We start from the raw sequence: 21,852 nt of genomic DNA on the forward strand, positions 1-21,852 counted from the left end.
CCCTCTTCAGGTGAACCCCTGGGAGAAGTCAGAGCTCCCCCCCGGGCCTCCCACCTACTCTTTATCTTTTTCTCTCGATACCAAAAGGCCTGTAATTAGGAAACATTAGCAGGCTCAAAACAGCTTTCATACCTGAAACATCCTCTGTAATTGCACTCAGCAGTGCTCTTCCCTGGCTATTAATGTCACTTTTATGAAGCAACGAGGAGCAAAACACTCCGAGGCACTTAAAACATTTTTTTATATCATACGTGTCTTTTAGGAATGAAAGTTTAAAATCGCCTGCCTGACAGAGACAGATAGACAAGGCATGGGGGCTCGGGCCGCCAGTCTGGGAGGCGGGCCCTGCTGAGATGGAAGGGCCCGTGAAGTTCCAACGCTGCTCTGGGAAGAGTGTGACGGCTGTGGAGTGGCTTGGCGGAGGCAGGGTGGGTCCCCACGGGGGCAGAGCTGGGCCCGATGAGCAGCCAGGGCACCGTTCTGCCTGGCTTCGTGGTTTTGGTTGCTCTCTCACGGGGTGTTTATATGAGGTCTTTTTTGTAGGCATGCATATGCCTTTAACAGAAAGGTGAATAGGAGGTTACAGATGCCCAGTGTCATTGAGTAGAATATTAATTATTACATTGGTTACAGAAATACATCAGATGGGTGTGGGAGGGGGAGGTGTGGGTGGAGGGGAAGAGATTGACTGAAGAAGAGATGCTTCTCTAGCTCACTGTAGTAAAGAATTTTAGGAGTTGTGGGGGTTCACTGGAACCTTACTGTCTGGCAGATTTATTTTCTTGCTCTTGGAAATGGCTCACAGACTCATTCATCAGCAGAGCAGGAGATATTTCTGTGCACAGATGCTAGGAGTGAACCCCAGAGGTCACCAGCCCCCTTCCCACTCTTGGAGGCAGGCTTAACCCTTGTTTGCCTGGACAGACAGGTGTCTTTCTTCTTCTCTAAGACCTTCCCCAGGAAGGCAGTCCCCCTGCCATGTCCCTTGTCCCAACCCTAGAAACTCTCCTCCCTGGGCATGTGAGCCTAAGGACCAACTGCCTGATGACAGCTCTTCTCACGTTGAGGGTGGGCGTGGCTCTCAGGACCATGGAAGGACACAGCTCCCGATGTGGGCACCAGGATGGAGCTGAGGTGGCTCAGCAGAGGCCTGAACTCACAGCTCCCTCACACTGGTCGCCTTGGTGAAGGAAAGAACTATATTATTGGGGGAGGCAAAGCCTCAGAAGGAAGGTGAGGCAGGGTTAAGAGGGCTGGAGAAGATGGACAAGAGGAAAACGGATGAATAAGAGAGGATCAAGGTGGGCAGAAGACAGATGGGGCCTCTGGGCCTGGCTCTGGAAGGACGAGCCTGGCCTCTGAGGGAGCAGGGTGCCCTTGGATGATGCCTTTGGCCTTACCTCCAGTTACAGCCAAAAGTATTAGAATTATTTGGCCTAAATCTCACTGTATTTCTGGCAGCATAAAAGAGCAAGCCCAGGAATTTGGAATCTAAAGTCCTGGGTTTGTTTCCTTTTTCGTCTAAGTTCTTTGACTTCCCCGAGCTCATTTTCTGCCTCTATCACATAGGTAATGTAAGAGCTTATTCACAGAGGGGCTGGCAGGATTAAATTGTGGTTACCGTCTTTGTAAACTCTAATGTTCAGTGAATCCCGCTTACCGTGACTAGTACTAGTGCTGCGATGACTCTTGTTGGAGGGACTGAACTTGCTTGAGACAAGAGTGGGAACTGATGGAAGGGCCTCTGAGCTACAAGATCAGCATTCCAGCATTTCCATTAGGTTGTGGCTCTCGCGTGAATACCATCAGAGGGTGCACCATGTTATAGTAATAACTACTGCTACTACTAGTTGCGTCAATTAAGCACCAACTGTGTACCAAGCACTGAACGTTGCTTGTGTTACCTAACTGAATTCTCACCAGGACACTGCGAGCCAGGTGGTTTTTCTTCCATTTTACAGAGCAGACATTGAGGCTCAGGGCAGTCACAGGGCTGCTTAGGGGTTTCGCTGAGACTGACCCCAGGCCTGTCTGACCACAAAGCTCCCTCTTGTACCTCTGCCCCAGAAGGAGTGTGGGGAAGGGATCCCAGAGTCATATATGGTTGAGAAACCAGAGAACAGGGGGCGAGGCGAGGCAGCAGTGTCCCAGTTTTCTACAAAGGGAAAGGGTAGGTGTGAACGCCAGGACCAGTGAGTGGTGCACATGTTAAGCACCCCAAGAATCATCTTCTGAAGCGAGCTGCACGAGGAAAGGTGGAACAGGTGCTTTGTGATGTGTGGGGTTTGGGGCAGAGAGTAGCTGTTCCAGAGGGAGACTGGAGGGGGAGGCGCCACTCCCAGAGCACGCGAGGCCTGGCCAGGGATCCAGAGGAGGACACAGGCAGTCCCTGGGGATGGCTGGCTCCAGGGGGCGATGGAGGAGCCTGCGAGTCAGCTCCTACTCCCAGGCCTTTGCCAATATTCAGGAACGGAAATATGTGAGGTGTAGAGAGCTGCTTTGTCCCATCCAGTGGCCGCAGTATCAGTTCTGCTGAACCAGCCCCTTCTCCATTTGAGGAGCATCTCTGCTGATAGAATGCGGTGGGGGGCGGGGCGCGGGTTCTGCTGATAGAATCAGGCGGTGGCGGGGGTTGTTCTAGTCATGTCGTATTCTCATCTCCATGCATACTGTTCCATTCCCCACTCTTTCTGGTGGACACAGGCATATCCAACACACTCCCTGGAGTCCCAAAGGTTAGCCACATGAAAGATGCTGAAGTCAAGATTCAAACGTCTTGCAGACTGAGCGCTCTGCCTTCAAACTAACATGGTCAATGGCAGTGGTCTGCGTTTGCCTTTAGGTGCAGTTCGCTGTGCAGCATCGAGCCTGGGGTGATCCGGGTGGGCAGTGCCTCAGGTAGTAGGGACTTGTGTGTGTCTGGCCACACATTCATGAGGACTGACCCCAGGTGCAGGAAAGGCCAGACTGAGCTGGTGGTATTCAGAGCGATCCAGGTGTGTGTCACAGGTGATGGTGGCCCTGCTGTGTGCTGTGCTGACCTGAGCACCTCTGCTACGATGGGCTTATTCTGGGAGCTAAGTTTTAAAAGGGACATTGGAGAACCTGGAGCGTGCCCAGTGCAGGGTGACCAGTGGTCGTGGCATTCAAAGAACATTTGTGAATATGGGAACCTCAGTCCAGAGACAATCTGAAGCAGAGTCCAGGGGGCAAAGGAGTGAGACCAGAGTCCTCCCCAGGCTTCTCAGCACCAAGCTCCAGCAGCTGCAGTCTCACGAAAAAGTCCCCTGAAGTGGGTCACTCACGTGGCCACATTCCCACAATTAGAGTGGATAGACAGGATGGAGGGACGTGTGTCCTCTTCCCAGGCCAGATTTGATTTTCTTGCACCCTGAGAACGGGAATTTTCCTCCACCCTGAGAATGGGAATGAAGCCAAGAGCTCCTCCAGGAAGGCCGGCCTCTTCCTCCCCCCTGGCTTGCTCTCTTGTCTCCAGGACAGCCCCAGCTGGCCAACACTCAGTCAGAACTCTCTTGCTCATGGAACGAGGAGCCCATTTCCCCAGCCTGTAACCCAGTGTGGTGGCCCAGCTTCATCCCAGCCTCCACTATATGTTCTGAGCAGAGATCCCTCCGAGCTGAAGGGAAATGCCATCAGTCTCTCCCAGGGGCAGCTCTGCTCCTCATCAGGGGAGCCTGGGTCTGGGCAGTGCAGTATCAGGCAGCTGGGGCCTGGGCCCCGCAGCTCCCGCCCCTGCCTTGTTCGACAAGGCCTTGTTGGGCAGCAGTGAGGACCACATTCAATCGACAGCTTAAGATAATCACATGTGTGAGGCACTGGGATAATGACAGCTGAATACCCTGCCACCGTTGCCATAGTGACCAGCCAAGCACTGGTTCCCTCCTTTTTTTCCCTTTCTTGTTTTCTGGGCCTCCTTGTTATGGGCTGGCTGGTGGAGTGGGGGATGAGTTTGGGAAATGGGAAAGAGGAGGAAAGGGGGAGGGGAGACCCACGAGGGGCAGTCCATTATGCACTCTTTAAATACCCCAGCTGGGGGTGTTTTAAATCTCAACAGAGACAGAGAGAAACAGTGTCTTAATCCCTAGCTCCCTGTGAATTATTTAAAGGGATCTTGTCAGAGGGATGAATTTGTCACTGTTGCAGTGTCAACAGCAGCAGCAGCTGTCATAATGGCTGAGGACCCCACTCCAGGCAGGGCCTGGTACGAAATGCTGCTGCCTGGTGGAAGTTACAGTGGCCCCAGGGCTGTGGACAAGCAGCCCCCTCCGGAGGCACAAGCCTGCAGTGTTCCTCCTGGCCTGCTGGCAGAGATCTGGTGTGAAATGTGAAATGTGCCAGAATGCAAAGACATGCGGGCCATCTGGACCATGGGCCCAGCCCGCCTTGCCTTCTATTACTGTGGCTCCCATAGCTGTGGGATCCCTGAGCGGTGAGGGCTGCTCACCCTGGCTGGGAATGGGCAGGGCTGACCAGTGCACTTATGGCATTTGATGGGTGGGCCAGACACAGGCCCCGCCTGGGCCACAGCTAGCACCCCCAACTGCACACACATAGGCACGCATGCATGCATACATATACACACGTACACATGCACGCACACACTGAAGATGATGCACAGATGCAGACAACCAGACAGACAGGAGAGAGTCGTAGATCATATACATAGTGGAGGGAGACCAAGACTTTCAAGGAGAAATAACTGACCTGTGCTCAGAGAGAAGCTAAACACGTGATTCTGGAGGGCAGGGGAGCGGGGTGTCTCTTACTCAGGTTTGAGTACCTTACACGCGTTATCACATTTGATCATCACAACCATCTAGTGAGGTGGGTACTATTAGCATCCCTGAGTTAGAGAAGGAAACTGAGGCTCAGAGAGGTGTAAAGACTTGCCCATGGTCACACAGCAGGGTATGGCCCACTCCAGAGTCTGTGAATTGAACTCCTCTGCTAAACCAGGGGTTGCCATGACCTCAAGCTTCAGGCTGAGGCAGGGTGACAGCAGCACTTCTTAATCCCAGCCCTTTTTTGGTAAACACAAAAACCTCCTTCCCAGCAACCTGGATATATTCTGCTTGGGGCCATTTCTCCCACTCCCACCTCAATACAGTATTTCTTGCATTTTACCACCATCCCGGTTTCCAAAAGGGTTTTGTGGAGACTCTTAGAGACTGCGGTGGGAAACAATCAGTATATTTTCCATTTTCTAGTTCTGTCCTCACCTGGCTCCCCAGGCTCTGATGCATCCCAGGGAGTAAGTGAATAGTTTAGGGGGTTTGTTGCTTTGTGTCCCTGCAGTGTGGTCCCCTTTCAAGGCTCTGGGCTTCAGCAGCAGTGGCCTGCCCCCAGTCAGCCACCCAGCTCTTTGGCACCCTACGTGGGGCCACGGTAATGAATGGGGGCCATTCCTGTCCTCTCAGCCCAGCACATCTGGGAGGTAAATTGAGCACATTGGGAGGTGAGCTAGTGCTCGCAGCCCTCAGGGGAGCCATTGAGTAAATGGCTGCCGTGGTTGGTTGGTGTACTAAATGGTGGATCCCTCCGGGCTTGTAGGAATTTATGCCCCGCGGACCACATTTTACATTTTAATTAGCCCTCTAGCTTGTCTAATATCCGAGCTCTTTCAGGCTTAGTTTACTATCCACACAGGAGCTGTGTCCTTGGCATTGGCATTGGTGGCTCCATCCCAGCCAGAGCCACGTGCTGCCCTGAGGACTCCGGCCTCCTGTGGGCTCTGTGAAGTTCTGTGCTGCCTGGGCCTCAGTGGGCTTCTTGTTCAGAGAGGCAGCCATCTCTAACCGGGGGCCTGAAAGTGGGTTTTGGGTTTTGCCTGACTGGACAGTGCCAGGGAAGTTATGGTTCACGGGGCGTGGTGCAGTGACCGCAAAATGGCAGATTCCTTCAACAGCAGGTTGTGCCCGAATACAGACTGCTGAATGGGACCAACACCCGTGAGCTGTGTCCAGTTTGTCTCCTGGGTGTCTGAGCTGCTGGCTGATAGTGGCCCGGGCATGGCCTGGTTGAGAGAAGGGAGCCTATGCTGAAGCCTGCCCAGAGGAAGCCCTGGTGATTCCGGGAGGGGCAGGGAACAGGGCTGCTGGCTGTCCTCTGGTCTGTAAGGAGGCAGAGTTCGGCCCTTTAGTCTCTGCATTCTGCTGACCAAAGGGCAGGATGACATATTTACCTAAGATGGAGGAGACAGTTTCTACACTCTGATGCATCAGCCAGAGGTGGATCCTGAGGTCAACATAACCATGATGCTGCTGATGAGGATAATAATGATAATAATTGGTACTCTGTGAGTGGTAGTTTTGTGCAGGCACAGTGCTGGATGAGTTACTTACACAATCTGTCAGTCCTCATGACACCCTGCAAGGTAAATAGTATTTTGCAGATGAGGAAACCAAAGCTCAGAAAGTTGTCTGTGGTCACAGAGCTGTAACTGGCAGAGGTGGGGGTTGCCTGCCCCTGGCAACTCTCCTGCCTTACCTCCTCCCACTTCCCCCTTGACCCATGCAATTGGGCAGCCACCCGAGCCTCCTGGCTTTCTTGGCAACAGGGCAGGCACACTTTTGCTCCGGAGAGTTCATTCTAGTTCCCTGAGCGTGGAATGCCCCCAACCCCCCATGGGCCCTCCAGGTTGGTGGCTCCTGTGTGTCATTCATATCTCTGCCTAGGAGGAGACCTTCCCTGATGACCCACTGCCAGCTGTCACTCACCATGCCCTCACCTGCTCCTGAATAGTATTTAACACTATCCCACTTTACATTATTCATTTGTTTGCCTGTTCATCCTCTGATTTACTCTATTAGAATATAAGGACCGTGGGGGCAGGTACTTTGTTCCTTAGTCACTGCTGTGTCACCAATGCCTAGAACCTTGCTTGGGGATGTAATAGATGCTCAATTCTTTATTAAAAAAATGAGTGAAATGAGCTGGGTTTGAAACAGATCGGGATAGCCTCTTATTAGGCTAATAGAGGCCAAAAAGCCAGTTTTAATTATTTCTATCCTTATCGTAAATAGCAGTGTCCACAGGGAGTGCCCCTTCCTGGACAGGCCCTGGAGAAATGGCTTCTTCTCACTGGCTATAATGATGTAGCATCATGGCAGGTATTGGGCATTCTGGGAGGGGCAGGGCCTGCCTGGGGAAGTTGCCCCAGGGCCCCTGCGAGGGGGCCAACTATCACACAGCTTTCCAGAACTCCCTTCTTGGAACTGTCTTTAGAAGCACAGAATGCAGTCAGCTTACTCTTAACTTCAGTTTATAGTGTCTCTTCATTTTTGACCAAGAAATGTTATTTCTTAGCTTGCTCATCCATCCGACTCATCAGATTTGGCTCCAAATGACCTTTGCCTGTTACTGAAATCCAAATCCATCCTTGGTGGATGAAGAATGTGTTAGTCTCCGAAGGTGGTTCTAGAAGGCAGTGTAGATGGACTGGTGGATAGAGTTCATGGCAGTGGTTTTGAAGGGGAAGAGCAGGTTTTACACACAGACATGCATGTGCGCACACACGCACACACATCATCAGCCAGACTGCAGACAGTCAGTATGCACTGTCCAAAGGTCAGCGGGCTCTCTGGGCCACTCCACAGCAACAGACCTGCGAGCTTTCAACAAGCCAGTCTAAGGAACCTAGGTCTTGGAGGCCCCTCAAGGTGTCTTTCTCATACATCAAAGTCAGGATCTGAAAGCCTGAACAAGTACTTTCTCGTGGGTGTCATTGTTGTTTTTGTTATGCTTATCTCAAGGACAGGTGGTCCATTTGCATCAAGAATAGTGCCCTTTCAAAGGCTCTTAATATTCTGCTGGTTGTGCAAGGCTGCTTTGTTTCCTCTTCTCCCAGGGACAAGTTAGCCTGGTGGCACCTGCAATAAGTCCCCAGCAAAGGACCAGGGCTGAGGAGGCAGAGAACTTAAGGAACAGACCAGGTCCTTGCTCATTCCCTCAACCTGCCAGTATTTATTGAGGGTTGGGCACTGGGAATGTGGAGAGGGTCCCAGCACAGTCCAGACTCTAGGGGCAAGTCCACTGGGGGCGATGGATTTGTGAGACTGCAGCAGGATTGCAGAGAGCAAGGTGGGAGTTCCCGGTGTTTCTCAGGAGGCTTCCAGCAGGCAGCTGGATAAACAAGCCTGGAGCGTTGGGGAGAGGTCAGCAATGAGCTCCAGGATGAGCTTGCCCAGGATAGAAAGTGAGAGGAGAAGGGAGGGAGGGGGGAGCCCCAAGAAACCTGTGTATTTTCAATGGTCCCAGACATTTCTGAGTAAAAATGCTGTTGTGTAATACCAGTGTTGCAAAGCCAAACACGTAGAATTATTTCGCTTGTTGAATGAACTAATAAATTAGTCAAAACATAATTCCCTGTCCTCAAGGAGCTCACAGCCTGGTAGCAGAAACCAAAGTCACACACACGAAGCAATTAAGGAATAGTTCAAAACAGTGTATTATCAAATGCTAAATTGTGTGGAATAAGCTCAATCATGCTGTCGACGAAAATAATCCATAACCAATCTATAAATGAAAATTTGCATGAGTTTATTCTGAGCTGAAATCTGAGGACCATGGCCCAGGGCTTTCTTCCCGAAGGAAGAAAGGGCACCAAAGAAGTGAGGTATACAGAGTGGTTATATACGCCCATACAGGACTTTTCACATATGATTGAAATGTCCCTCCCACAATAGTCACAGGATTGCCCTGTCGGCACAGCGCTTGATGGACACAGGTAGTGGGTCTGCTATCTCAGAGGGCTTAGCAGGAGGCAAGTCTATTGTCTTGAGCTGGGTGGTCACAGGTGAGTGCAGCAATCAGTTTCTAGCCTAAGGAAAGATGCTTAATCCTTAAGGAGATGCCAACGTTGGGAGGGGGAGGGAGTTGCACCTCTATCTCAAGGGCCTTTGTTCTTGCCATAGGGAATCTCTAAAGCAGATATACAATGCATGCTCAACAGCCAAGGTCAGGCCCTTTTGGAAAGACAAGGTCAGGCTGAATTAGGTTTATACCAAATGGCTTCCTCATATTCTCCAATATATCCTATTGCTTGCCATTTTTATTTGTCAATGCTTTAAGCGTTTGGAAAAATGGCAGCTGAATATGGGCTGGGAGGGCATCATAGAGGAAATATGACCTGAGCCCCCTCAAAGGAGGGAGCTGCAGAGAGCGCTGGGCTCTGCCACCCATTCTTTGGCTGACTTTAGGCCAGCTGTTGAATATCTCTGGGCCTCAGTGGGCCCATTTGTTAACAAAAGGTCTTGGTCAACATGACCTATAGTGGCTCCCAGCCAGCTCATTATTCTCCGGTTCTCTGTCTTAGAGGAGTTGAGACGGGATGAGGTTGGGGTGGAAGAAAGGCGTTAGAGCCAGCCAGAAGATCAGCAACAACATCAAGGGGCAGAAATGGACACTGTCTCTGTGTCCAGACGTGAGAGGATTCGGCTGGCCTTGGTTTGAGCCATTGCCATCTCTTGCCTGATCTGAGGTCATTACTTTCTGACTAAAAGAGCAAGCCAGGGCTTTAGTCCAGGCATGAGTAATGCCAACCCCAGCACATGGCCTTGGGAGTGCAAGAGAGAGGGCAGATAGGAGGAACATTGTTCTGGAAGAAATGGCAAAATGTGGTGACAAATTAGGACATGAAGTTGCTACAGGCGTACTATTTGCAGATAATAGAGACCAAGCCAACATTGTTGGGTGTTGAGGTGTAGGCTGACCCGGATCACAAAGAGTTTTTTTTTTTTAGAGCTATATTGAGGTATTAGTTACATGTCATAAAATTTATTCATTTTAAGCATACAATTCAGTGATTTTTAGTAAGTTTACAGAGTTGTGTAATCATCACCACAATCCCATTTTAGAACATTTCCATCATTCCAAAAAAGATTCTTTGTGCCCACTCACAGTTGTTCCCTATTCCTATCCCTGGTCCCAGGGAAATACTAACACTTTCCTGTCTATAGGTTTGCCTTTTCTGGACATTTCGCGTATATGGAATCATGCCACATATGGTCTTTTGTGTCTAGCTTTTGTTAGCATCATGTTTTAGAGGTTCATCCATGTTGTTACATGTAGCAATACTTCCTTCTTTTTTTGCTGAAGAAGATTCAGTCTGAGCTAACATCTGTTGCCAATCTTCCTCTTTTTTCTGGTTGAGGAAGATTCACCCTGAACTAACATCTATAACAATCTTTCCTCTATTTTGTATGTGTGTCACAGCCACAGCATGGCTGCCAATGAGTGGTGTAGGTCTGTGCCTGGGAACTGAACCCAGGCCACCAAAGCAGAATGCACTCAACTTAACCACTAGGCAATGGGACCAGCCCCGGGATTTCCTTCTTTTTTATTTCCAAATAGTATTCCATTGTATGGCTACATCCTATTTGTATATTGTCAATGGCTGCTCGTATTATTTATGAGTTCACTCGTTGATGGACATTAACAAAGATTCTTAGGTGCCATATTAGTGTCCACTTGAGACCTCCAAGAAGGGAGGACTACAGTCAGATTAGTATCTACTGAGGGTTGATCCTACACTCTTTGCTGGGTCGAAGGGTGTGTGCAGTTGTAATTATGATAAGTAAAACCAAAGTTTCCATAGAGATTGTACCAATTTGCCCTTCATCCAGTCATGTATCAGAATGCTTATCTCACACTCCCTCTCCAATATGGTGTTTATCAAACTTTTGCCTAACCCTCCCCCCACAAAGAAAAAGTATCACCGTGTGGCTAATTCCTGTTTTGGTTATGAGTGAGGTTCAGCATCTTTTCATATATTTATGAGCTTATCTGTTTCTTTTTTAGTAAACACGTTGTTAATATCCTTTGCCTATTTTGCTATTTTATTATTGATGTATATATTTTCTTTATATATTAGAAGAAACTAACACTTTATCTGTAATAAGTTACAAATAGTTTTTTTCTTTTGATTTGACTTATGGCCATTTCTGTCATGCCAATTAGAAAAAAATTGTCTAGAGCTGAATCAATCAATCTGTTCATTTAGGGCTTCTGAGTTTCATGTCATAATTAGTATATATAAATTGGTTTTGGTTTCTTTTAGTATTTTTATGGCTTTATTTTTAATGTCTAAATCTTTGATTCACTGGGAATTTATGCTGGAGTAAGGTATGAGGTATGGAGGCAAAGTTGTGTTTTTTCCCAGATGGTTACCTAGTTATCACACAATTTTAAAAGTGATTCACCTTTTCCCTGCTGATTTGAGTTGTGGCCAATGTTTTAAACGTTGAGAGAAACTAGTGATTTAACTTCTAAAAGAATTCACCAATTACGCTCCCACAATACGCTTGGGCGTGCCCTTTTCTCTACATTCTTACCAAGACTCTATATTCTAGGTTTTAAATTTTTTGCCAATCTGATAAGCAAATCATGGTGTTTTGTTATTGTTTTAATGGGAGGAGATAATTACAGACAGGAACCCAGGCGGCTGTGTGTCAAATGCCTAGACGTGGAGGTTGAGAAGCTGCCCCTGAACGGACTCCTGTAGGAAATTGGCTTTAGGATGGGCAGTGAGAGTGTGTCCCGGGGACTGGGGCTAGCACAGGTCTTGGGTAAAGAAACTGGGTCCTGAGTGTCGATGGGGTAGTATATCTAACACTGGTAAAAACCCTTTTTAACCAAACTGGGAAGTGGTGTGCCTGGGGACACAGGGTAGCTCACAGCCTGGTTGGGGAGGCAGGACTGATGCATGAAAGAGCATTAAGGGACATGTGGCCCCTTAGGTCTGGTCAAACCAGTCTTACCCTGTCTCCCCCTCTCACCCCCCAACTCAGGTCACTGAGAACCTAGAGATTTTACCCCAAAATATCTTTCTGGTCTCCACTGGTCTGGTCCAACTGACCATCATCTCTTGCCTGGGCCACTACAGTGACATCCAGTTGTCCCACCCACACATTCAAGCTACCCTCCAACCCAGTCTTTACTTTGCATCAGAGAAATCTTTTAAAACCTCAGTTCTGATCACCTGTATTGTTCCTCCCTAAAACTCATCAGTGACTTCTGGTTACCCTCAGGATGAAATTCAGAGTTCTCGACCAGACTCACCTCCCTTCATTCTTCTTCCTGCCATCTGTAGCTTTTTATGACTCTTGTTGCACCGAATGCATTCTTCAATGGTGCCAGGCTACTTTGCCCACCACAGGGCCTTTGCACTCACCATTCCTGGGCTTGGATGCTCTGCCCCTCTCTGCCCCCAACACATACACTTCTCCTGGCTAACCCCTATCCATCCATCCCCTCTCAGCTTGGAGGGTCTTCCCTGACACTCCTCTGTATATCAAGTGCACCCCCTCTCTTGGCACCCTATAATTTTCCCTCATAGCACTTAGCACAGTGATAATTATTTAGTTATTTTAATAATAACTGTCTAATAATTTCTCTAATTTCTGTTTCCCTCGCTAGATTATAAGCTTCATATTGCTGTCTCCCCAGTGGTAATGGAGTGCCTGGCATAAAGCTGGCATTCGGTGAATACTCTTTTCATTGATGAATGAATGAGGGATAACTATGAAGCAATGAGACTGATTCCAAGTATCATAAACCAATCAGAGTGTTTGTCCCTCCCCGCTGGGAATGCCGGTCCACCGTCATCTCCATTTACCAGAATCTCATCTTTCTTCAAGTCCCCCAATCCTAATTGCCACTTGCTCAGAAAGCATTTCTACCTCCTCTAGCCCACTCTGGTAACATATTTTCCAACCCTGGTAACACCCGCTGGCAAGAGAAGAATGAAGGCGGGACAGAAATGAACGTCAGACTCCGTGATGGCCTTTTCCCAAGCAACGGGGAATTATTTTCCTTTCTCTCAATTGCAACCTACTCTTTCCCTTTGAATATACAGCTGTATTCCCCTTAATTTGCTTTGATCGCTCCCTTAGGAGCTGTCATGGAATCAATTAGATCAGTAGGATTTTATGACTCGAGGTCACCCAGTATGATTCCTCATTTTACAGATGAGAAAACTGAGACTCAGAGAGGTTAATGTTTGAAACAATTACCTCTGTTGGGTCTTATAATACCAATCAGTGTCATTTGCTAAGATAAATCTTCTCAATATCCTAGCTCCACAAGGGTGTAAATCCTCATTCTGTCTATTTAAAGACCTACTGTTGGTGACAGTCTCAGGGCTAAGGTGAGCCCTGACAGGTGGGCTTCCTGCCCTGCTCCCACACAGTGGAACTGCATTAATCTTGCGTGGGTCAAGGGCTCTGGCTGGGGTCAGGCCCCCACCCTAAGTGGGGCCACTGTGCATTGACAAAGGGGCCCCACATTCCCGCTGAGACCCATAGCCCAACTGAAATAATGGGCCATGAGACCTGCTGTGTTTAAACAGTTGCAGAACAGCAAAAGAAACTCGTCCTTCCCTCAAAAGTCATGTAGGGTCAGCTGGGAAAGGGTTATTTCAAAATGGCCGTGGAAAGGGAGAGCGGTCTGAAAATTTGAACTAAAACAACTGTCAGTGACTTGTTTTCCCTAATATATTTGCTTTCTGGTTCAGAAAAACCAAGCAAGCAGAACATAACTTTAAAAAACACATTTAAATAGAACATAACACAATCTTAAAGAAGGAATAAAAAGTGGTTCCTTGAGATCTAGAGAATCACTAAGAAATTAAGCAAAGTTCACGTGAGGTTTGACAGCGTGCGAGGATGCTGGAAGGACTCCAGGCTGGGGAGGTAACTGGCCCCTGGGAGTGCTGGGAGGGGCTGGAGCAGAGAAGGGCCATGGATGGACTGCAGCTCGGGTGGCTCTGTGGTGGGGTCTGGGCAGCAGGAGTGGCCATGAGGTCACTTTACAGACCTGGGTGTGCAGGGCCAGCTCTCCATGTGCCCATTTCTTCTCCACATCATGCCTGGTCTTCAGATGCCACGGCACCAGTTTGAAGGACAGCCTTGCTTCTGCCTTCCTGCTCCTACAGGGGGCTTAATTCTGTGCAAGAAGCAACTGTAGTGTACTTCTCATGCACACATGTCTGGCTTTTAGCTCTTTTAGTGAAGAATTCTAGTGTATAAATTTCAACTCCGCACTGTGAATAATAAGCAATTAGCACTATATTTAAGGAAATGAGTACTATTTGGTTACTTTTATCACTGTTGCTGGATAGCCAAGTATCTTAATCCATTTTCTCTTTTCATTTTAGGAAGTTGAATTTCTTCTGTTCCTTTTTTACTTTTGGTAAGCAGAACAGAAGTTTAACAAACACATTGAAACCTCCTGGGAATAACCCCAGTTCTTGAGATCAGGGTCCTGAGAGCTCCCCAGTGTGGGCAGCTGCTTCCTCTCCCAGCACAAGGAAACGAGAATGAGCAGCAACTCTTCTTTGGCCCCTAGCCCAGAGTGGCTCAGTTAAGGAAGCCGTGCCTTCATGCCTGTTACTGAAATAAGTTAGTAGGTGAATTTCTTTGGCCATTCAAAGCCCTTCTTTCTATCTCCTCTTCTCCCGGTCTCCTCTTATGGCCATGTGACCATGGGCAAGTTTCATTATGTCTTTTCATCTGCAAATTGGGGATGATTGTGTCTAGTTCTCAAAGTTGTTGGGAAGATTGAGAGTCATCACTTAATCAATACATCGTTCCTCCGCTCCTAGTCTATAGGGCTGCTAAAAATGAGAGCTCTTTTCCAACGTGAATCACAATCGTCTCTCCCTTATTGGGAAGATTTCCTTACTCCCTAACTCTCTCCAACATTCTCTTCCATCACATCTTTGCTTGAAATTCGCACACAATGAAACTTAATTTGCTTCCTTAAGGACGTCTCTTAGCAGCCCCTCCTCTTAGCAGTTTTATAATCTAGCTCTTTCAAGGAGATTGATGTTGTGAAACAAAAGTTTATGAGAATCTGGGTTTGTTGAGAAATTCCGAAAAGCTATATATTCATATGATTTTAAAAGATATAAAAGAGTTTTACCACAGTAAAGAAATTAGGTTGAGACATGAGGATTTCCAAGGTGGGGGTCTCATGCAGTCGAGCCCTAGTCCACAGAGTGGCTGTTGAGAGTAGAAGCCGTGGAATGGAGAAAGAAAGCCCCTGCCATCTTGTGGGGCTAAAAGCTGCAAATTGTCCCCATGGATGTAATGAGCCATAGTCACAACATGAGAGTTGTGGCTTAGATGAAGGAAGGCTTTCTAGAGTGAAGTGTGTTATATTTTGGGATGGGCTGCAGAGAAATATTCCGAAGTATGCTTATAAGGAGATCTTTAAAAACAAGTTAGTGTTAGGTGTGTTCATTTCCCAAGTCAAGCAGCTGGCCTGGTGAACTCGTAAGGCCCCCTCCAGTGCCAGGCTTCTCTGCCCTGCCTCTCTTTGTCTTCTCACTCTCTATTTTGTGTCTTTGCATGTGTGTGCCTGTGGCCTGCCTGGTACAGTGGGAAGAAGTCAGTGGCTACGATGAAAACCTGAACACCATCCGCACCTACCAGGTGTGCAATGTCTTCGAGCCCAACCAGAACAACTGGCTGCTCACCACCTTCATCAACCGGCGGGGGGCCCATCGCATCTACACAGAGATGCGCTTCACTGTGAGAGACTGCAGCAGCCTCCCCAATGTCCCAGGCTCCTGCAAGGAGACTTTCAACTTGTACTATTATGAGACTGACTCAGTCATTGCCACCAAGAAGTCGGCCTTCTGGTCTGAGGCCCCCTACCTCAAAGTAGACACCATTGCTGCAGACGAGAGCTTCTCCCAGGTGGACTTCGGGGGAAGGTTAATGAAGGTCAACACAGAAGTCAGGAGCTTTGGGCCTCTTACTCGGAATGGTTTTTACCTTGCTTTCCAGGATTATGGAGCCTGTATGTCTCTCCTTTCTGTCCGTGTCTTCTTCAAAAAGTGTCCCAGCATTGTGCAAAATTTTGCGGTGTTCCCGGAGACCATGACAGGGGCAGAAAGCACATCTCTGGTGATTGCTAGGGGCACGTGCATCCCCAACGCAGAGGAAGTGGATGTGCCCATCAAACTCTACTGCAACGGGGATGGGGAGTGGATGGTGCCCATCGGGCGCTGCACCTGCAAGCCTGGCTATGAGCCCGAGAACAGCGTGGCCTGCAAGGGTAAGCCCTGGGGCCTCTTGAGGCCTCTGCTTCCTGCCTACCTGGGGCAGGGCCAGATCTGTAAGGTTTTCCTACCTCCATATCTGGGTCATACAGGAACAGAAGAGCATACAGTGGCTTATTATAAAGCTCTGGGGAACATCCATCCCCAATGCCAGGCCTGATGATTTTCAATTGTGTCCAACCAGAGTGTCCATTTTCATGGTGGGAGGAAGAGATGAGGAGAATTCCAAATGGTGGAGAATAGTTTAGTAATAACAGTTGTATTTAGTTTGGGACAGAGACATTCATATTCTCTCTGTCTCTCTCTCTTTCACACACACTCTCCTGCATCCTGTGTCTAGCCCCACACTATGAGGAATGGAGAATTTGGACTGTCCTGGACAATTCACTCAAGGGTAATTGAGAAGTGACTGAATTTGGAGTGTATTTTAGTTCATTTCAGTCCAGCTCCCACAGCACTTGACTTGATACTGAACCTATATGGCTCATTAACTCAAAACCCTCTGCTTGGCTGTCTTTCTCCAGGAGCTCAATGCCAGGCCCTGGGGCAGGGATAGGGCCTACCTTTGGTGTGTTCTGGAAGGAAATGAAGCTGTCAGAATGGGAGTGGGACTGTATTATGTGCCATACTGCCTTTACTTTTGAGTGGTGCAAAATGATGCAAACCTTGCCATTTGAGATGTCAGGATACCACGAGCTCACATTGGCTCTTCTCAGCCCTAGAAAGCACATGTTCGATGTGTGGCAGTAAATGTGCTAAACTGGCTCAAGGCCTAGTCTTCTCTGAGACTGAATAGAAGGATCCAGAGGGCCTACAGCTCTCTTGCCTAAGTGTATGGAAGCTGAACGTGGGGGATTCCAGAGTTGGGGAAGAGAAGTCTTCTGTACTTTATTCAATGTTGCTTGTGGCCTTCAAAGTTTCAGATTCTTTCAAGAGCAAGGCTTCCCACACGAACCTCAAAAATGACCACCTTGACCCTAATTCATCACTTGGGTGGTCCCCAGTCCTTTGGGGACAACGTGGGTGGGGGCTTTATTAGCTCCTTCTTCTCCATTGTGAGCTTCATGCCAGCTGTCCTCCCAATTGTCATTCCCACCCTGCCTAAGCACCAGGCCGTCGCTTGTGTCTACTTCCTCACTTGCCTTGCTCCCCAAACACCAGGCAGGGGCTTGCTAATGCCCATCAGCTCTGCTGTCCTTTGGACTCAGCTAATTGCTTGGGCCAGGGCACTCACACACAGCCTTTCTGGGGCCTGCTGAGAGCGGAGAGCTGCACCTTTGTGTCTTTATTGGATTTCTTGGTTATGGTACCCGTGATGGATGGTGTGGAAACAGAGGGGAGAGAGTGCCTGATCAAGCGATGAATCAATGCAGACAGTTTTAAAACCCGCCGGGCCAGGTCTCACAGCGCTCCTCTTTGTCCCATTGGTTGGGGGAGGGGCGGGAGGCACCCTCTTAGGCAAACGTGGATCTGAGTGGGGACCCAGGCACCAGGCTGAGTTCTTAAAGGTGCAGGTGCGGCTGCTGCCAGGCATGCTTGCAACAGCACGGGGTGATTTCTCCAGGCTTCAAAGGGTGGCTACACCACACTTGCTGGCTGGGGCCCTCTCCTTCTTCTCATTATTTCCTGAGCAAAACTGCAGGAACCAGAGCAACCATTGATTGGTTCTGATTTAATTGGGACTCTGGGAACAGTCTCATTTCTTTGGGCTAATTGGAACTTTTCTCTTTTGAGGGGCTCTGCTGTCCCAGCTGCTTGTCAGTCACCTCCTGTGGTTGTCCTGGGAGGGCTTATGGGGACAAATATGTAAATCCAAGTGGTTTCTTCCCATTCTCCCTTCCCAGTACCAAACCCTCCCAAGTTTTGTTTGACATTCCTAATCTAGAGTTGTGGTGAACCTGGCTTGACTTCACAAACTGCTTAATGCAAACTAGGTGGGTGGAGGAAACCGGGAGCCCAGGGCACCATCACTTTGCCATTTCAGAGGCACAGGCAGCCACCTTTTGGTGGCATTTCTGAGAATGGAGAGTGGCAAGTCAGGCAGCATCATGGGTCCTGCAGCCCAGCAGCCTGGCTGAGCTCAGCACAGAGAAGCCCCTTTGTCCCTGTTTCAAGAACTTTAAGCTACATCCTCCAAATTCTTTGCCCTTGGCTTTGCTGGTAACCCTGCCTTGATGGCTGAGCCAGACCTCCCTTCCCAGGGCTCACAGCGGGCTTCCTCGGGGGAGGTGAAGGACTCTTGGGCATAGATGGCGATCTTGGGAAGACTCGGCACCCTTTGGTTTGGGGTGGACAGTGCATGGGGAGGGATTTGTGACTGGTTACCATGGTGTGTCTTCAAGGGAAGGTACCCCACGCACTTTAGATGCTCATGTTGTGCTGTCAGGTGGGTACCATAGCCCTTCATAGCAGTTCTGGAGTGGCCTACCTAGTATAGCCAATCCTCATGAGGCCAGGAACATGGAGAACAGTGGATGCCAGGTCACTGTGGGTGAGAAACAGTGAGCCTCCATCAGCTGTCCTGGTAGGACTGAAGAAGAAAGGCAAGCTACTCTCTCTCAACACAGCCCTGAGAATTGATGCCTTAGAGCAGGGCTAGGTGAAGCCTGGAAAATTCTGTGATACACACAGTTATGTTTATCCAATAAATTTTCTTTTCTGAACATTTGAATTTGCATGTTTTGAATCTACAGGGTGGCGGAAAGAATATCTTCTATATTATTTTTTGGCACAACAGACTTTCACGATGGGCAGGAACCTTATTTTCCTGGCTTGCTTTGCCTCCGCTAAACTCTCGCCTGTCAAAGTCATAGGGACCAGTTGCTTAGTTGTGCAGAAACACCCGGAGACCAACTAGGCAGCCCAACCAGCGGAGAGTGGCACTGGCCTGGAGCTGTTCCTATTGTGGGTGTGTGTGTGTGGGGGTGCGGCAAGTAGAGGAAGCTGTGGGGGGAACTTGAATATTAGAATGTGCGGCAAGCGGCTCATACTTTCTAGAGGGCTCCACGGCCCAAGGACTGTTCTGGACTCATTCTTTCTGCACACACAGGTTGGACCCATCAGGCAGAATCACAGCAGCCTGCTGATCCTACCAGTGACTCTGACCCCATCCTATGTTTGTCTCTATGAAATTCCTAATTACTAGGAAAATGGCCCACCTGCCCCAACTTTAAGTTTTGTGCTCGCAGTATAGTGGATTAATGAGAAGTCATGTCTTTGTCTTTTCCCACCTCCACGCCTTCCCTGCTCAGGTTGATGGCTAAGTCAGTTCTCTGGGTGAGCCCCTGCAGTCTTAACTGTCCCTGGGCCAGGGCGGCCAAGAGTTGCCCCTTGGCAAGCTCTCTCTGTGCTGTGGAGCTGAAAATACTGCATCAGCTGACACTGGACTCGGGGGAGGATGGCTGGGTTGGGACTGACAGTTTCCAGGGGGAACCTGCATGGGCAGGCCTCTTATCTGTCTGTGAGAAGCCTGGGGGCTGCAGAATCTCATACAGATGCCCAAGGAGGGGGTCCCAGGTGCTGAGACAGCCTCTGGCAGCCAGATCCTAGCTGGAGAAGTGTATCCATGGGGCTTGGATCTGCTTCTGCCCCTGAGTGTCCCCTGAAGGCCTAGCTTTTCCTCCCAGGCACAGTGCCTGGAGCTTCTGGAAGGTGCTGCTTCATTAGCCTGCCTCTCAGCCACTGTCAGGACTCAGGAAATGACAGTGCTCTACATAACCCTCCCTGCTGTCTTCCGTTGCTCCTGCGCCTGTGGGTGCCTTGGCTCACCACTGCAGAATGTTCATGCCGACCCATGGTGCACAGGCCTTCATTGTTGGTGCTGTCACTTGCAGGGGGTGCAGGCGGATGAAGAGGGGAAGGGGACGTGTCACGTGGAAGAGGCCTAAGCTGGAGACAGCAGCTGGTTTTAGTCCTGGCTCTGCTGTGAACTTCTGGGTGCTTTTTATGTCAGTCTTTTTCCTCTGACAGTCCTGTCTTCTGTGCCTACTTCTCAAGGTGAGTGAAAATCAAGGGGGATAATGGATATGAGAGTGCCCTGAAAGCCATGCAATGCCATATGTTGCCAGGTGGCACTGCCTTTAAGCCCTCAAACGCACCATCTGACCCTGGTTACTAAGGGAACGAGGTTCTGGAATGAAGGTGGCGCGTGGTGCCCCCACCCAGAGACACTGGTCAGCTTGCATCCTAATGTTCAGTCATCATCTGCCTGCTCCATGACCATCAAGCAGTGACCAGTGAGATCAGCACATAGGCATGATCCACAGTCCCTCAACAGGTCAATGGGTCAGTTAACACACGTGTGAAAGGTGTGGCTCACATGGGCTGCCTTGAGCCAGGTGTTCTAGGCAGGTGGTCTTTGCCAGCTGGAGAACTGAGTGACGAGGGAAGACTGCCCACGCCTGAGAGAAAATACTGGTCTTCTAAAGCAGCAATTCTTGGTGCTAGGGTGGGCATAGGAACCCCCAGGAAAGATTTTTATAAAACGACATCCACAGATGCTCCCTTCTGAGATTGTGACGGGTAGGTCTGATTGGGGCCCGGGCCAAGAATGCCAAGTGGAAGCTCCAGACCAAGACCATCTATGTAGCTGTGGCGTCTAGAAGAAGGGGACCCCAGGAGAGGTCACTGAAGGTGTCCTTGGGCCTGTGGGATTTGTAGAGACGGTGGACCTGAGCACCTGAGGGGATGTAGAAGGCGTCTGGGAAAGGAGACTGCAGAAGCGGGCTGGAGGCTGGGTGGACAGAGTGCGAGGCCTGCAGGCCGAAGGGGAGGAGATGCTCGGAGCATCAGTGCTCCTTGAATAGGGGCTGGGGGCTGTGGGAAGGCTATGCAGGGCACTGAAGAGGCCGGAAGGTATGGACGTAGCGCCTCAGCTGATAGGAAGCCCGAGAACGGCTCTGGGCAGAGAGCTGAGTTCAGACTGTCTGAGGGTCACAGAAAAGAGCAACCTTCTTGCAGCTGGCCAGTACTGGCTGTTCACTCAGGACTGTCCTCAGAACAGCAGGGGTACTGCTGCTCCAGGGCACGGTCAAACCTGCAGGATTCCCTTCTGCTCAAGGACTGCCTGTCAGGGTTGGGGCTGAGGATCCATGTCCCATAACTAGAATCCATGTGGCTTTTCCAGGGGGCTCTGTGGTCGCCTAAGACCATTCCAACTCCAGATGTTGGCAGGGCCTTGACAACTCACGAAGAAGAGCAGAGCAGTTCTTGGTTCACCGGTCTCCCCGGTTGTGTTTCTCCCACTCCCCATGGATCTGTCAGACTCCTGAGTTGGGGCCTAAAACCTAATGAGCACAGCCTTGTGTGGCCCTCCAGCCATGCTCCTCAGGCCATTCTCTTCCCTGCCATCTCCCCAAGGTCTCCTCTCCTCCCACAGCTTCTCCTTCACTCTTCTCCTCTCTCCAAATGGGGATTTTTTTTTTCCTTGGTAATTTTCCACCTACATGTAAATTCCTTCATGCCTGGAGACCCAAGGGACATTTTGAAGCTTTCAACAGTTTCGGCGCCTTTGTCAACGTGAGCAGCTGAGATGAGCCAATTTATAAGCCTGGGGGAGTTGCAAAGAAAAATCTGTAGTATTCGAAGGTGGAGAAAAATGTGTCTAATTCACCTCCTCTTGGAAAAAGGAGTTTCTGGGGCCTATTTTCATCTCCCTGAGGGTTGCTGGTCCAGCTCTGGGTCTCCACCTGCCTGCTCATCCTGGGTGCTGAAAGGTAGGTGGGGGCCTGAGGGAGCGTGTGTGTGTGTGTGTGTGTGTGTGTGTGTGT

At 49.5% G+C, this 21,852-nt stretch overlaps 1 protein-coding gene across 2 annotated transcripts in view; it reads left to right on the forward strand.

Moving 5' to 3' along the window:
- EPHB1 (EPH receptor B1) overlaps positions 1-21,852 on the forward strand; it is a 423,264-nt gene that overhangs the window by 141,350 nt on the left and 260,062 nt on the right. For both annotated transcript variants that reach the window (XM_046646736.1, XM_046646744.1), the window contains exon 3: positions 15,399-16,080. In XM_046646736.1, the coding sequence (XP_046502692.1) occupies positions 15,399-16,080 (682 nt within the window). The remainder of the gene's footprint in view (positions 1-15,398; positions 16,081-21,852) is intronic.

The sequence above is a fragment of the Equus quagga genome, chromosome 1, assembly GCF_021613505.1.
Source record: "Equus quagga isolate Etosha38 chromosome 1, UCLA_HA_Equagga_1.0, whole genome shotgun sequence".
NCBI classification, from domain to species: Eukaryota; Metazoa; Chordata; class Mammalia; order Perissodactyla; family Equidae; genus Equus; species Equus quagga.